Source organism: Carassius gibelio, chromosome A6 (assembly GCF_023724105.1).
Source record: "Carassius gibelio isolate Cgi1373 ecotype wild population from Czech Republic chromosome A6, carGib1.2-hapl.c, whole genome shotgun sequence".
Taxonomy (NCBI): Eukaryota; Metazoa; Chordata; class Actinopteri; order Cypriniformes; family Cyprinidae; genus Carassius; species Carassius gibelio.
In genome coordinates this window covers 15,479,524-15,492,957 of record NC_068376.1, presented here as the reverse complement: position 1 = coordinate 15,492,957, position 13,434 = coordinate 15,479,524, and the positions used below count along the sequence as shown (strand labels likewise).

Here is a 13,434-nt window from a genome sequence, read left to right as displayed (position 1 = left end):
TATAGATCACAGTTGGAAGATATTACAAGCACTCGATGATGGTTTAAAGTGGGAAGGTAATTTATAAATTACATACATTTTCAAGTGTAGCTTGATGCTAATTGCACGTCTAATTATATTTTAGGACGTAGCCTATTCTTGTAAGCATTATAAATAGATTGTTTTCTGGTGTTTATCTTAATTTAATACTGTATATTGAGAAGCGGATGATGTTAAATCCATTTACGAGATACATATCTGAAGAAAAATGCATTGTTGCCACCTAGCGTGCAGGCATGAATTAGCAGAAGGCGAACAATCGTTTCACGTTCCGTGTGAAAGCACCGTTTGTCTGCGATTCACATCGCTTTTTCGCATGGCGCTCAGTGTGGAAAGGCCTTTACAACGCCTTTACGCTTCCCACTCTCTGTCGCCGCTGTGGTGGTCTCAGTATGCCAGTACTCTGTTATTCCTGGAGTGCTATATCAGAGGCTGGGTCGATGGCTGGAGCCGCCTGGTCCTGGCTGTGATCCAGCAGGCGACGGCAGCCAGAGCGGGAGGGAAGCGCAGCCCCGTCTGTAGAGGTGTGGGTGGCCTGGTGGGCAGCTCAGTCAGCAGCAGTATTGCTCTGTGCCCCCAAGGTGGTCTGTACTCTGCCTTTTGGTGGTCTTAGTTTCCTGTTCTTGTTGTTTGTTAGTGATTCAGCTCGATTCACACACTTCAAAGACTGTTACAGTCCATTCTCTTTCTCTCCTCTCACTTGCTCTCTCTCACACTGTTCCTACATATTTACAAGACATACAAACATCTAGCCACCCCTCCTGGCCTCCACATCCCTCCTTTGATGAGCACCAGCCAGCCAGTGCTACACCTCCTTTCATTCAGTCCTTGTTGTCTTTCCTTCAGGTTTAGAATGGCTGTTAATGGATCTGATCTGACCAAAAAACACCATGCACACCATCAATTGAAAAAAAATAAAAATCTGGTTTGCTGTGCCTGTTTGTAGGAGCTGCACAATTTGGCTAAAATGTTGAGATTATATACATTATTAATATGGCATTAATAATAATAATTCACTTTAACTGACTTTTAAATTAAATGTTCCTTCTTTGTGGAATGAGCTTCCCAACTCAATCCAAGTCCTTAATAAATCTTCAAGAATTGGTTAAAACACATTTCTTCCATTTTTATTTGACCCTCTAACTCTCTTATCCAATTATATTCTTTATAACAAAAATAATGATAATTATAATAATAATAATAATAACAAAAAAATGCATCTGTGGATAAATAGCTGCTTGTGCAAGAACACAGTGCTGCGCTTCACTCTGAAACACACAGCACATACATTTATTTAGTTAAATTGCAGCCTTTCGTACAAATAAAGTCGTGCAAGCATAATCACACGAATCCACATGCTTTTTACTTTTTTATTTTGATTAATCACGTAAGAAAGAAAACTGGCCAACCGATAAGATTTTTGCACTTATGGTCATGTGCCAGTGTATTTGGTGTTTTCTGATAAACACCAGAGTGAAAAATATTGAACAGTTGTTTGAAAACTGTTGGACGTCAGAAACAGAAAGTAGCAGTAAATTTGTGTTTTCTTTCAGCTACCGTTTTTTTTCGCTTTGGGCTGAACAGAAAGTTTGTATTTGAAAATTAGAATTTTCATGACACGTTTGTTAGTGTGAACAGGCCTTCCCTCTTGAAGCTTCACAGTTGTTTTGGGGGGCAGGGTCACAGCGAGGGCAGAGGTGAGGAGATGTAACAAAAGACTGAATGCTGCGGTGTCAGCCTGAGCTTTTGGAGTGTGCTTGACTGTTGGGTCCCTCTCTCTAAAGCTGTAATTACAGTCGGGACAGTCGAGTGTACCTCGAGTGTCCTCTCTTCTCAACGGCCAGCTGTATATCCCGGGCAGTGTTGTGGGTAACGCGTTACAAAGTAACGCGTTAGAGTACTCTAATTACTTTTTTCCTGAAATTTGTAACTTAACGCGTTAGTTTCGTGCGTAAGTAATCAGTAACTTTGTTATTTTTTTTAAAAAGTAGTCCGTTATTTTAAGGAAAGGAAAATCCCGACTGCAGCCTGCTTTTTGCCTAGGTCTACTGTGCCACCTGCGGATGTATCAGCGGAGCCGAAGCTCTGTGATCGTAAAGTCAATGGCTGTGATGCGTCTGTGCCCTGCGCCTGACCCTGTGTGTGTGGGTTGGGTTTCGAACTCCCGGCAAGATAGCAGAGAGGACAGCGTTTGGTTTATGGAAGTACGCACATTATTTTCAATTTGTCAACGAAAAAGAAATCGACTGTCGGACAAACGTTTCGAAAATCTGCTTCTGCTACGTTTTAATCACTACTTTGAAGAGTAAATGTAAGAGGACTGTGTTAAAGCGAATTTAGGCTTGTGACTGTGAGTGACACTTTAATAATAATTAGTTCGCCTATTAAGCGATTTGTCATTTGCCTGTGTGGCGGTGAAGGATTTAATTCGGTTTGTTATCATTTTTGTTTGACAGGCAGCTGTTAATTTCTGTTAGATCGTTGGCTGGCTGGTTGTTCATCATTTCTAAATGGATTTAAATCTGCAAGCCTGTTTAAGGTTGTGTTTACAAGCATACTTGTACTTTGATAACTGCATTATGTAAAGTTAAAGAAAAATCAGGAGTTATCTTGTGGTGCTCATAATATACAGTAGCCTCGGCTACCCGGGCTGGGTAGGTGCGAATTTTGATTAATAATATGTTCTGTGATAATAAATAAATAAAACGCCATGTGGAATAGCCGATTGCTGACTGTCTTTCCTGTTATTGTTATCCTGCAGTGTTCATTAAGTCGGATGACTGACATTATTCATTGTCGGGAGTCACGACTTCTAGGTGCATTTAAAGGGGCCAGGGGCTGTGTCTGTCATGTGTGAGCCACTGCAAACGGCTTTTAATTTTTGGTAACGCATGAGTACTCTAACGCGTTACTTTTATGAATAGGTAACGCTGTATCATAACTGATTACTTTTAATTGATGGTAACGTTGTAACTTAACTAACTACTTTCCAAAGTAACTATACCCAACACTGATCCCGGGATCTTCTGTCCATTCTACATTCAAGCAAGCGGTTAGCCTGCTGGATGATTCAAAGTCAGTGTTTCGTAGACAGCAGAGGGCATATGCTCAGAGCTCTTTAGTGGGGGAAACGTCACACACACCGACTTCCCAGCACAGAAAGGACAAATTCCAGAGCAAATGAAGGGTTTTATCAGGATGAACGTGAGAGGGATGAATGAAATCATGTGGGTCCGGATGAGCACTTATTAGTGAACCCTTTCTCCTCTGAGTCCAGGCTAACAGACTTCCTGTTCTTTTGCTATTTATACATTCATACACATCTTTAATCATTTATAGAGCAGGGAGAGCAGCGAGTGGGCTGATGAAACGGATGTGGGCTCTTGGAAGGCTCGCTGTCTCTACACGTGAACCTCTGCTCGCCTGGTGTGAGTTGACGAGGACAACAATCGAGCTGAGGGGTCAGAGGTCACGAGTGAGTGAGTTGTTGAGCCTTGTCTGTCTGCGTCACAGTTCGGCTCTCTGTGCTGCGTCTGCCGAAAATTTACTCGTTGTCCCTCAGAAGCCACTCTGAGCGAATGAAGCATTACCTGACAGGAACACTGTGCCCTTTAACAGAGCTGCGTTCTTACTCAGCCTTGACTGAGATCAACTGAACACAGTCTGTCCTTGGTCAAATGACATTGTCTAACTCTCACATTTGTTAAACTCTGGTAAAATTTCAGATTTAATGAGACTCTTATATGACATTTAAAGAAAAACAAGAATGATCCTTTAATCCAAGTAATTTAGACATACTGACAGAGTGTCTTTTACAGATTTGACCAGGTTATCCATAAAAATAATTTTAGTTATGAAATAATTTAAAGTTTTTATTATTATTTTATTTTATTTCATCTTAGAATGTTCATGTTTTTAAAATCTTCATGGTTTCATCAAAACATTTTTCATTTTCTTTCAGTTGAACATGATTATTAAAATAACTAAAACTGAAATAAAATAAGAACATTTTTTATGTAATACAAATCACAAAACAACATTACTAAAACTTTAATTAAAATGGAAATGAAAAATATAATAATAAAAACGAATTCAAAATATCAAGAGCTAATAAGAGCTAAAACCGTAATCAATGATATTAAAATAACATTGGTTCTGACCATTTTTTCCCAACATGTGCATATCTATTTGTGTTTTGATGCCAAAACCAAGGAAAACAATGTAGTTTACTTGTCTTTTGGGGTTTTTAGAATAAATCTTTATCTTTTTTTTTTTCTTAGTTGTTCTATATATATATAAAAAAAACTATTAACATAGAGCAATAATAAAATAATAAGAAACAAATTAAAATTAAAAAATAAATTATATAATTGAAAAGTTATTTTTATATTAATCTCAAATTTCAAATAAAAATATTAATACAAAATGTTCAAACAAATAATTAAATACTGGCTAATGGAAAACAAAATAAAATCAATTTAACTGTGATAAAAATGCTAAACACCATTATCAAAATTGCATTGCATATTTAATTTTTCTATTTTGATTCCTTTGATTACAATATGTGACCCTGGACCACAAAACCAGTCTTAAGTCGCTGGGGTATATCTGTAGAAATAGACAAAATACATTGTATGGGTCAAAATTATAGATTTTTTTTTTATGCTAAAAATCATTAGGAGATTAAGTAAAGATCATGTTCCATGAAGATATTTTGTAAATTTCCTAATGTAAATATATCATAACTTAATTTTTGATAAGTAATATGCATTGCTAAGAACTTAATTTGGACAACTTTAAAGGCAATTTTCTCAATATTTAAAATTTCTTTGCACCCTCAGATTCCAGATTTTCAAATAGTTGTATGTCAACCACATGTTGTCCTATCCGAAAAAAATACATACACCCGATACATCAATGAAAAGCTTATTTATTCAGCTTTCAGATGGTATATAAATCTCAATTTTGAAAAATGTACACTTAAGACTGGTTTTGTGGTCCATGGTCACATATTGTTTTGTTGACCTCAACAGAGACACACATAACATACTCAATTATAACTGCAATGTAAACACATGAGTTGTTAATCAGTTTTGCCATTTTCTTCCTTTAAACAAAAGACATGATGCCAACAGTTTAACCTGGGTTGATTTGATCAATTCTTGATCAAACTAAAATTAGCAACCTGGGATGCTTTATTGTCTGGAAGGTGTGATCATTACTAAGCTGTTCTTGTCAGAGGCGTCAGGTTTTGTCCTTGTTAAACTGCAGCTGAGCAGTGTGTTCTCTGGACCGTAATGTATGGATGGCCCCTTGACCTCTGGGCTTGTGGGAGCAACTGCGGCCTCTGTCTCACACTAATTTTGTCACTACATTAACAACTAGCTGTTATCCAAACCTCTTAACCCCTTCTAAGGATGTCTGGTGTGCAACCAGAAAAGGCCACCCCCCCAACACCGAGCTCCGTGTAGAGATACAGCCCTGTGCCAGTGGAACAAGAGACAGCCGAACACTCTTTCTCTGAATTCTTGATAAAGCTATGTCTGGGCTTCTCAGGAAGTGGGATATAAGGGTTTGTTGTGCTAGAGATTATGCGGCTGACCGTGTAGCAATATGGAAGCCACTCTGTTAAACATTTCCCATGTTGTCAGAACTGCTACTTACACCTTGTCTACATCAGACACGAACAGCAAAAAATAAAAGTGCTTCCATAATAATCAAGCATCTTGAGTTGCTAAAAGACCTGTCACTGTCCATTCTTTCATTAATATCAATGAAACAATTAAATTATCAATAAGAAGAGAAAACGATACACTGCTCTTTTTATTACTAGTACTGACTTGGATAATGATTTTTTTTTCTTTTTTCGATAGAGCTGACTTTGAAGATGTTTCATTATTCGTAAAGGAATTTTTGCAACATTAACAGTTATTTAACAGAACGTTGAACTCATCTGATCTGAATAATGACACTATTGTCTTCTGCAGAGCTGCTTTATAGCTGGACAGAATTTGTCGTAATTGATGAACTTTGTAACACCGACGCTTCCGTTGAACTGAACCGAATCAACACTGAAATGACTTGACCTCAATTGTCTTCAGCTGTTTTAGTTGACATTTTACCACACTGCTTATCTTCCGGTTTATTCCTGTATCCTCTGAATTTTATAAACCGCTCTATAAAATACATGTGACTCGAGTCAACTTGTTAGAATTTAAGTATGTCTATTTTTATTTCTGTTTATTACTTTATGTTTAAGTCTATGTTTTATATTTATATTATTCATTTTCTATTTTAATTTATATTTTCATTTAGTTTCTTTATTTCAAACAAATGAAGTGGCCATTAGCATATTAATTCTGCTGTGCTATTTTCTACTAGTTTTGCTCGCTACTACTGAACTTTCTTGTATTTCAGTATCAACCTTTCAGGTATCAGTGTTGTTTTATTTCATTCTGACTAAAGTTAGGAAGTTAGAAGACTAACCGCCCTCTTTTTATCTCGTGGTCTTATGAGAGAGCACCCATTTCCTCTTTTTTTTCTCTCCTGCTTGTCTCTCTGCACTTGTGCACATGTGCTCATTGTGTAAGATGAGTTGGCAGAGTTACAGATGACGTGACGGTGACGATGGTTTACGGAAAGAGTGCGCTGCAGGAACAGTCAGTACCTGCAGAGAATGAACTGCTGGCAGCATGTGATCTGTTGAAACACAAACAGCTTGCTTTAGATCTCCCTCCTGCAGTCTTAAAGCAGACCAAGTGAAAAGCCCTCACCTGACGCACTAAACACCCCCAACCTCTGCAGGACTGAAAGGGGCCCTGTGCACCTCTTCAGAGAGCTTTTGCTGTCTCACTATGCATGTTAACATACAGACAAATATCCTGTCTTTCACGCTTTGTAAGAACACTCTGTTGTATGTAGTTCATGAATCATGGGACTTGAATGATGTGTAACTTTGATCTTCTGCCGGCTGCTCATAGTAAATGAAGCAAAGTGCATGTCAGTATCAACTTATCATTTCTTTTTAATCCAGGTCTGTGAAGATTATCGAAGATGTCGTCTAAGATGCAAAGCTCTAATAATATAGCCCAGGCCAGAAGGACTGTTCAACAGCTACGGGTAGAAGCTAACATAGAGAGAATAAAGGTAAGTGTTATGTTGATTTCACTTACATAAATGTACTGTGGCATACCATGATATTACTGTCAAATACTGTGTTACACATTAGGACACACTTGATTGAATGAATGTTTCGCATGATCCTAAAGACGATTTGAAAAGGTCAATAAATTGTGCCTTTGCATGAATATCTTTGCAAAATTGAAATTTTAAATAAATGTAAAATATTTTAAAAATAAATAAAGCCATTTGTGAAGGGAAAATAGCCAAGATGTGTATAGCATACTTGCAAACTCCTTCAAGAGAATTAAAATGGCATTCAATGTGGCACTTCAAGAAATTGTTGGAGCATGCAGAGCAGTAAATCTAGAAATTTGGTGGCTTGCGGAAACTACATTATAGGATATTTATAATTTTTTTTGCTCAATAAAAACTTCCATTCCTGTAGTTGCATTAATTTTACGTTAGTTTAATATTTTAGTGCATTTGATTTTTTTTTTTTTTTTTTTATTTTTTTACCACATAACAAAACCATCCCGAACCGCAGCTGACAGAATTGTAAATTTTTTTACGAACTACACCTTTAACGATAAATTAATAGTTAATTTAGTTGTACACTAATCACGCATTCTGTATGCACTTCTTTCTTCTGAGAAACACAAAAGAAGGTGTTTTGAAAAATTTCCCAGTGTTTTTATCCATACAATGAAAGCCTGTGGGTTTAATATCGTTAGCTGTTCCATCCATATATTTTATATGAATTTTGGTAAATCGCTTTAAAAAAAAAAAAACTTAATTCATGATAAAATCTTAAAATGCACATAAAACATCTTAGATTCTCAATTGAGGTTGATATTTGTTTAATCCAAAATAAAAAACAAAGGAAACAATTTTCCGAATAAATTCCTCTGTGAACAACAAAAAAACCTCACGCAACTTTGCCTCAGCAGATCATGTGATAGGATAACTGAACTAACCAACGCACCATCTCAAATGTTATTTTAATCATTTTAAATCGCCTGAGCCAAAGTCCATCGTCAAAATGAATTGCTATAATCACCTCCCATAACTTGTGTTCCCAAACATCAGGCATCTGAATGCGAAATAACATGGCAGCGTTTGTTATTGCATTTAATCTTCCGCAATCATTAATTATGTAAGAAAAAAGAGCCACAGTCTTCCCTAGTTGCAGAAACGTTTGATTTAATTATTGATACTTTGCCAGTATTGCAGAAAGAGATGAAAGAAACAGGTGAAATACAAATGTTTTATGGAATATACTAATTTCCTCGTAAGTTGAATTCACAACTTTGGATGGAAACATAGCTACTGACATTAATTGCAAGGCCAAAGCAAAATCTCAGATAAAAACAACGGTTGAAATATTCTCCTTTTATGTTTTGCATGAATTGCGTGAATGAACTATCCCTTGAATGACAAATGAATACATTTACAAGTCACACAAATCTAACGATTACTGTCCATATCATATCTCCTCTTCGCAGGTGTCCAAAGCTTCTGCTGACCTCATGAATTACTGCAGCGAGCATGCCAAGTATGATCCTCTTCTTATGGGCATCCCAGCTTCAGAAAACCCTTTTAAAGATAGAAAGCCCTGCACCATATTGTAATTGGATGCTTGAACACTTGATGTACGTTTTGATGTTCCCTTTTCTTTCTTTTTTTCCTTCAAACATTCATTCGTTATTAAAATGAGCTAAACCCCAAGCTATTATTTGACTGTATCCACACTAGAAATGTTCCTATTGTCTATGAGAAGGAGAGTCAAAGCTCCTAGTAAACAAATCATTTGTGGTGCAAAGAAAAAACCAACCCATGAATGAATTTTTCGCTTTAGGGCACAGCACAGATGAGTTAATGGCTTTGTGATAGTGTCTACTGATGTGGTTGTGTCTTCTGCAAATAAAAGGTGAGGTCAGAGTGGGCAGCTCTATTTTTAATGATTGCACTGTAATATATATCTGCAGATAATCAGAGCCTCATCAGTGGTGCTTTGACCCCATCTGATGCTTTTTAAGGCGTCTAGTCACAGGGAGCTGTGGGGGGATTGATGCGAGTGCTATAATGGCAGCTTCACGAATGTGTGAAGAGTGCTTGTGCTCAGTGGAGGAGGAAACAGGTGTCTTTGGAGGCGTCACATTGACGTAATGCTACTCTGGCCCTCCCTCATTAACTCACTGTGTCTGAACAATGGAGCGATACAAAACTAGCTCCTCCTGTCAAATCACTACATGCAAGACTGTGCCCTTTCCCTTTTCTCACAGTAAACCAAGTGAAATGGGTTTCAAAAGTTCAACAACTGCCAAAACCTGCAGATCAGCATTTTATGAGTAATACAAGGTCATATGTTCATGCATTTGTACGGAAGCATTGTTTATCTCCCACTTTTTTGTTTTTCTTTGAATTAGTCAGACGGTATTTGGGAAACACTTTAAAATAAGGTTCAATTAGTTCCAATTAGTGTATTAGGAATCATGAACTAGCAATGATAAGCACATTTTAACAGCATTTATCACTCTAAATTAATGTTAATTTATAAATATACTGTACTTGTTTGTTGTTAATTAATAATATATCAGCTAATGTTAACTAAAACAACTTGAAATGTTAAAAATGTATTAATATGCACTATTCAAAAGACTGGGATCAGTAAAATTTAATTATTTGTTGTTTTTTGTTTTTTTGAGCAGATAATAATTGTTTCTTGAACGGTAGTGTATGTAGAACTGAACATTGACCTATTAACTAATCGATGTAGGTTGTACTGTAAGTCAGCACAATCAATTCATAGTTAGTTCATGATACTTTTTAAAAGTAAAATTTTATCTTATTGCAAAGTGTTACCGAAATGTGTTTGTTTTTCCCATTTCTTCATTCTTTAAATGCCTACTTTCAGTAAATGGGATGAGATTTCACCTACTCTGAACATCTGAATTTGCATTAAAAATACTTTATCTTGTGTTATTGCCCTGTGTTTGTTACAGTAGCAATACTTTATTGCAGATCATGGTACGTCATAAATTATAACCCTTTAATGATTATTTACGAGATGCCTTATGTTAATGTACACGTCTACTGATTGTTTTGATTCATAATCATTGTCTCTTTTTATGACAAAATGTCAATGTTATTGTGCCATCTCATTCTGGGATCTAACCAGCAGTAGAAACTTACGTAGGGTTTCATATGATTTTGAGCCTGAGCACATGATGATTTCTCTGATTGTAGTTATTTTTTGTGACTGTTATAACTATTACAATGCATTTTGACATCATTCCATGTTTACAACTCGTGTACCTTTTTAGTAACACTCTTGTGAATTGCCATGCATTTAATGAAAGTGAGTGTGTATTGCCTTCATGACACAGCTGCCAGAAAACAACTTCACCAGACCAGCTGAACCAGCCTTAATGAAGTATTCCTGCTCTGACTCGTTCACTACCGTGCTCCTGTCTTGAGACGACAGCCAGAGTTAAACTACTGTGAACCAGCGGCGCTGCTTTCCCACAGACATCTTCACTGTGTGTCTTCATGATAACACACCTGTCTCGTGGCTCAGGCTGGATATATCTATGCCTGTGCATCATGCAACTGAACTTGTACATGCATCAAGATTTTGCTAAACCAATCATAGTCTTATTTGAACAACAATATGCTTTGGCAATTTCAGCCTTGCTTTCTTGTTGAGTGATGCTTTTAATGTCACATTTTGTAATGTTTGCCAATCTCAAGGGCCTGTTGTGTTTTTCTTGATGCTGTGGTCATTTCTGAAGGTGCTTTTGTATTGAAAATTTGACATGCACAAGCTCTTCAGTCTGCCGTCTTTTCCATCTCTTTTTAACTTTAAAAAATATTTAAATCTGAAGAGCATATGGTGTCACCATATTTGAATGAATTTTCCACCTTCCTTCCTTTCTTTGTGCTGAAATTCTAGATCTGGGTCACAATATACTGGGTTGTAGATGTTGTCTTTTTCCAACTAAATATAGATTTATTCTCAATCTTGTTGTCTTGTTTGTATATGTTCTGGTTGAGTCCAGTCTAACATTTACATTTATTTATTTACAAGCAGAGCTAATATTAATAAATGCAATATAAGCTCATTGTTAGTTCATGCTGAAATAGTCAACTAATGTTAACATATATAAAACCTTAATGAAAAAATATATATATATTTTTTATTAATTAAAATTAAATTATTTTTAATTGTGAAAATGTTCCTGTAGCTCAATTGGTAGAGCACTGCTTTATTAAGCGCAAGGTTGGGCGTTTGATTCCCCGGGAACACATGATATGTAAAAAATTGATAACCTGAATGCACTTTGCGTCTGCTAAATGCATTAATTTAATTTTTGGTAATATTTTGCAATATTCGTTTTTACTGTATTTTTGCTCGAATAAATGCAACCTTGATGTATTATAATAACTGCTTAGTCTGTCAGGTGACATATATATATCCTGTATACCTGCTGCACTCAGAATCAGGTCAGGCTGTATTTACTGCCCTGGATCGATGTAATCAGCAGAGCCGCTTGTCTATGATTGATGAAGTGGCTTTGTGGTCGTGTCATTTTTAGTGATAAGGTTACCTCTCAACTCGCCAGAAAAGCTCCAGGATAAGCCCCACAATCCTGTATGCGGGAAACAAGGAGCAATATATCGCCTTTTATTTATTTGTTATTATTCAGCTATATACCAGAGCTGCACTATTCATACTACAGTAGTCTGTAGTAGACTCTGTATTATTTCTTTCCTGGGATGGCCTTGCAGCTGCAGAACCTGGTTTTCAGGATGCTTTGTTGAATGTAAAGTTTAAAAGAACAGCGTTTATTTAAAATATATTTTTGTAACAATATGAAAGTCTTTAAATGGGACATAAAGTCCTTTATATCTCCAAACTCCTAAGAGATTTTAGTTTCATAAGATTTATAAAAGAAAGATACAGCTTTAGCTTCTCTTTGAAAACAGTCGAGCTCCTGGAGGCGTGCCGTGGGCGGAGCTAAAGAGTCACGACTCACGAGCACGCACAGCTTTTGGACAGCAATCATATTTAAGCTGTCAACATTGACATAAATAAAACAGACAAAAAATGTATTGACTTTAATTTTATTTATTCATTAAAAAAATTGTCTCAGAAATGTAGAGAATAAACTAAAACACTTGCAGAGCTCCATTGCTGCCCTGGAGAAACAACTGCATCCATTGTTCCCTTAACGATGGGTTCTTTGGGAAGCTGAACAAGGTTACCTTTCCCTCACCACCAGAAACGCATTTCTTTGCTGACATTGTTGAATTCGTTGTCTAAAAAAAAAAAAAAAAGAACAATCCTTCTCGAGCAAGTCCTGTGCAGCACAGCCAATGGGCGTGCATAGTATCACTTTAGTTGATTCCATAAAAGGAATTCCGTTCTTTATGATGTAATAAAGGGATCAAAAAAAATAAAAAAAAACTTTCCAATACTTATAGAACCCTGAAGGAATGTATTTGGCACATACATATTCCGTCATATGTCCAAATAGTTTTTTGACACTTAGGCCATGTTTAGCATGAAAATCAAATATGTGTCGCAAATCATGTACTTATGCAGTATTCTTTGTTTTGTAATATAAATAGTGTGAGTAGTGCGTTCACAATGAAAATTCCAAAAATAAAAAATGCACTTAAAATACCCGGATGATGCACTTAACCAAAAAAATTAAGTGTGGAATGTTGTACACTTCCTGCTATCGATTATTTTGTGAAGGGGGGTGGGCTATCAGACCCCAATTATGAATAAAAAAAATAACCTTAAGTAATTCATACTATAGATTGTTGAGTGCACAGTGCACAAGTACATACTATATAGTGCATCATTTGGGACGCAGCTCAACTCTTTAACATAACCGTATAGTATAATATAGTAGAATCACTTGATATGGCAAGTAAAGGGTTAATTACAATAGCTCTGTGCTCCTATGAGAAGCTCAACATTAAACTGTCCTTTGTGAACTCCTGGTTTAATCTGTGGCACTGCAGTCGGTCCCTTTAGAAACATTTGCATTCCTCATGCGTGGGAAGAGTCAACGTCTCACTTCCACCTAAAATCATGGTCCCAATGATCCCCATGAAGCTGGAGTTTCCCATCTCTAGGCACTTCTGGAGAGAAAGTACCATTGTGTCACTCCATTTACCTGCAAACCTGTATTTAGTAGGAGGAGGTTAATGGCAGGTCAGTCAGTAGAAACTCCAGAAGTCATTGCAGCAGGGACATAATGT

General features: G+C 36.6%; 1 protein-coding gene across 5 annotated transcripts in view; it reads left to right on the top strand.

The window, feature by feature from the left end:
* LOC128015516 (guanine nucleotide-binding protein G(I)/G(S)/G(O) subunit gamma-12) overlaps nucleotides 1-11,180 on the top strand; it is a 45,314-nt gene extending 34,134 nt beyond the window's left edge. For all 5 annotated transcript variants that reach the window (XM_052599396.1, XM_052599394.1, XM_052599393.1 and 2 more), the window contains 2 exons: nucleotides 7,073-7,185; nucleotides 8,664-11,180. In XM_052599396.1, coding sequence (XP_052455356.1) covers nucleotides 7,093-7,185; nucleotides 8,664-8,789 — 219 coding nt within the window. In that variant the 5' untranslated portion in view covers nucleotides 7,073-7,092 and the 3' untranslated portion in view covers nucleotides 8,790-11,180. The remainder of the gene's footprint in view (nucleotides 1-7,072; nucleotides 7,186-8,663) is intronic.
* The last annotated feature ends 2,254 nt before the right edge of the window (nucleotides 11,181-13,434 follow it).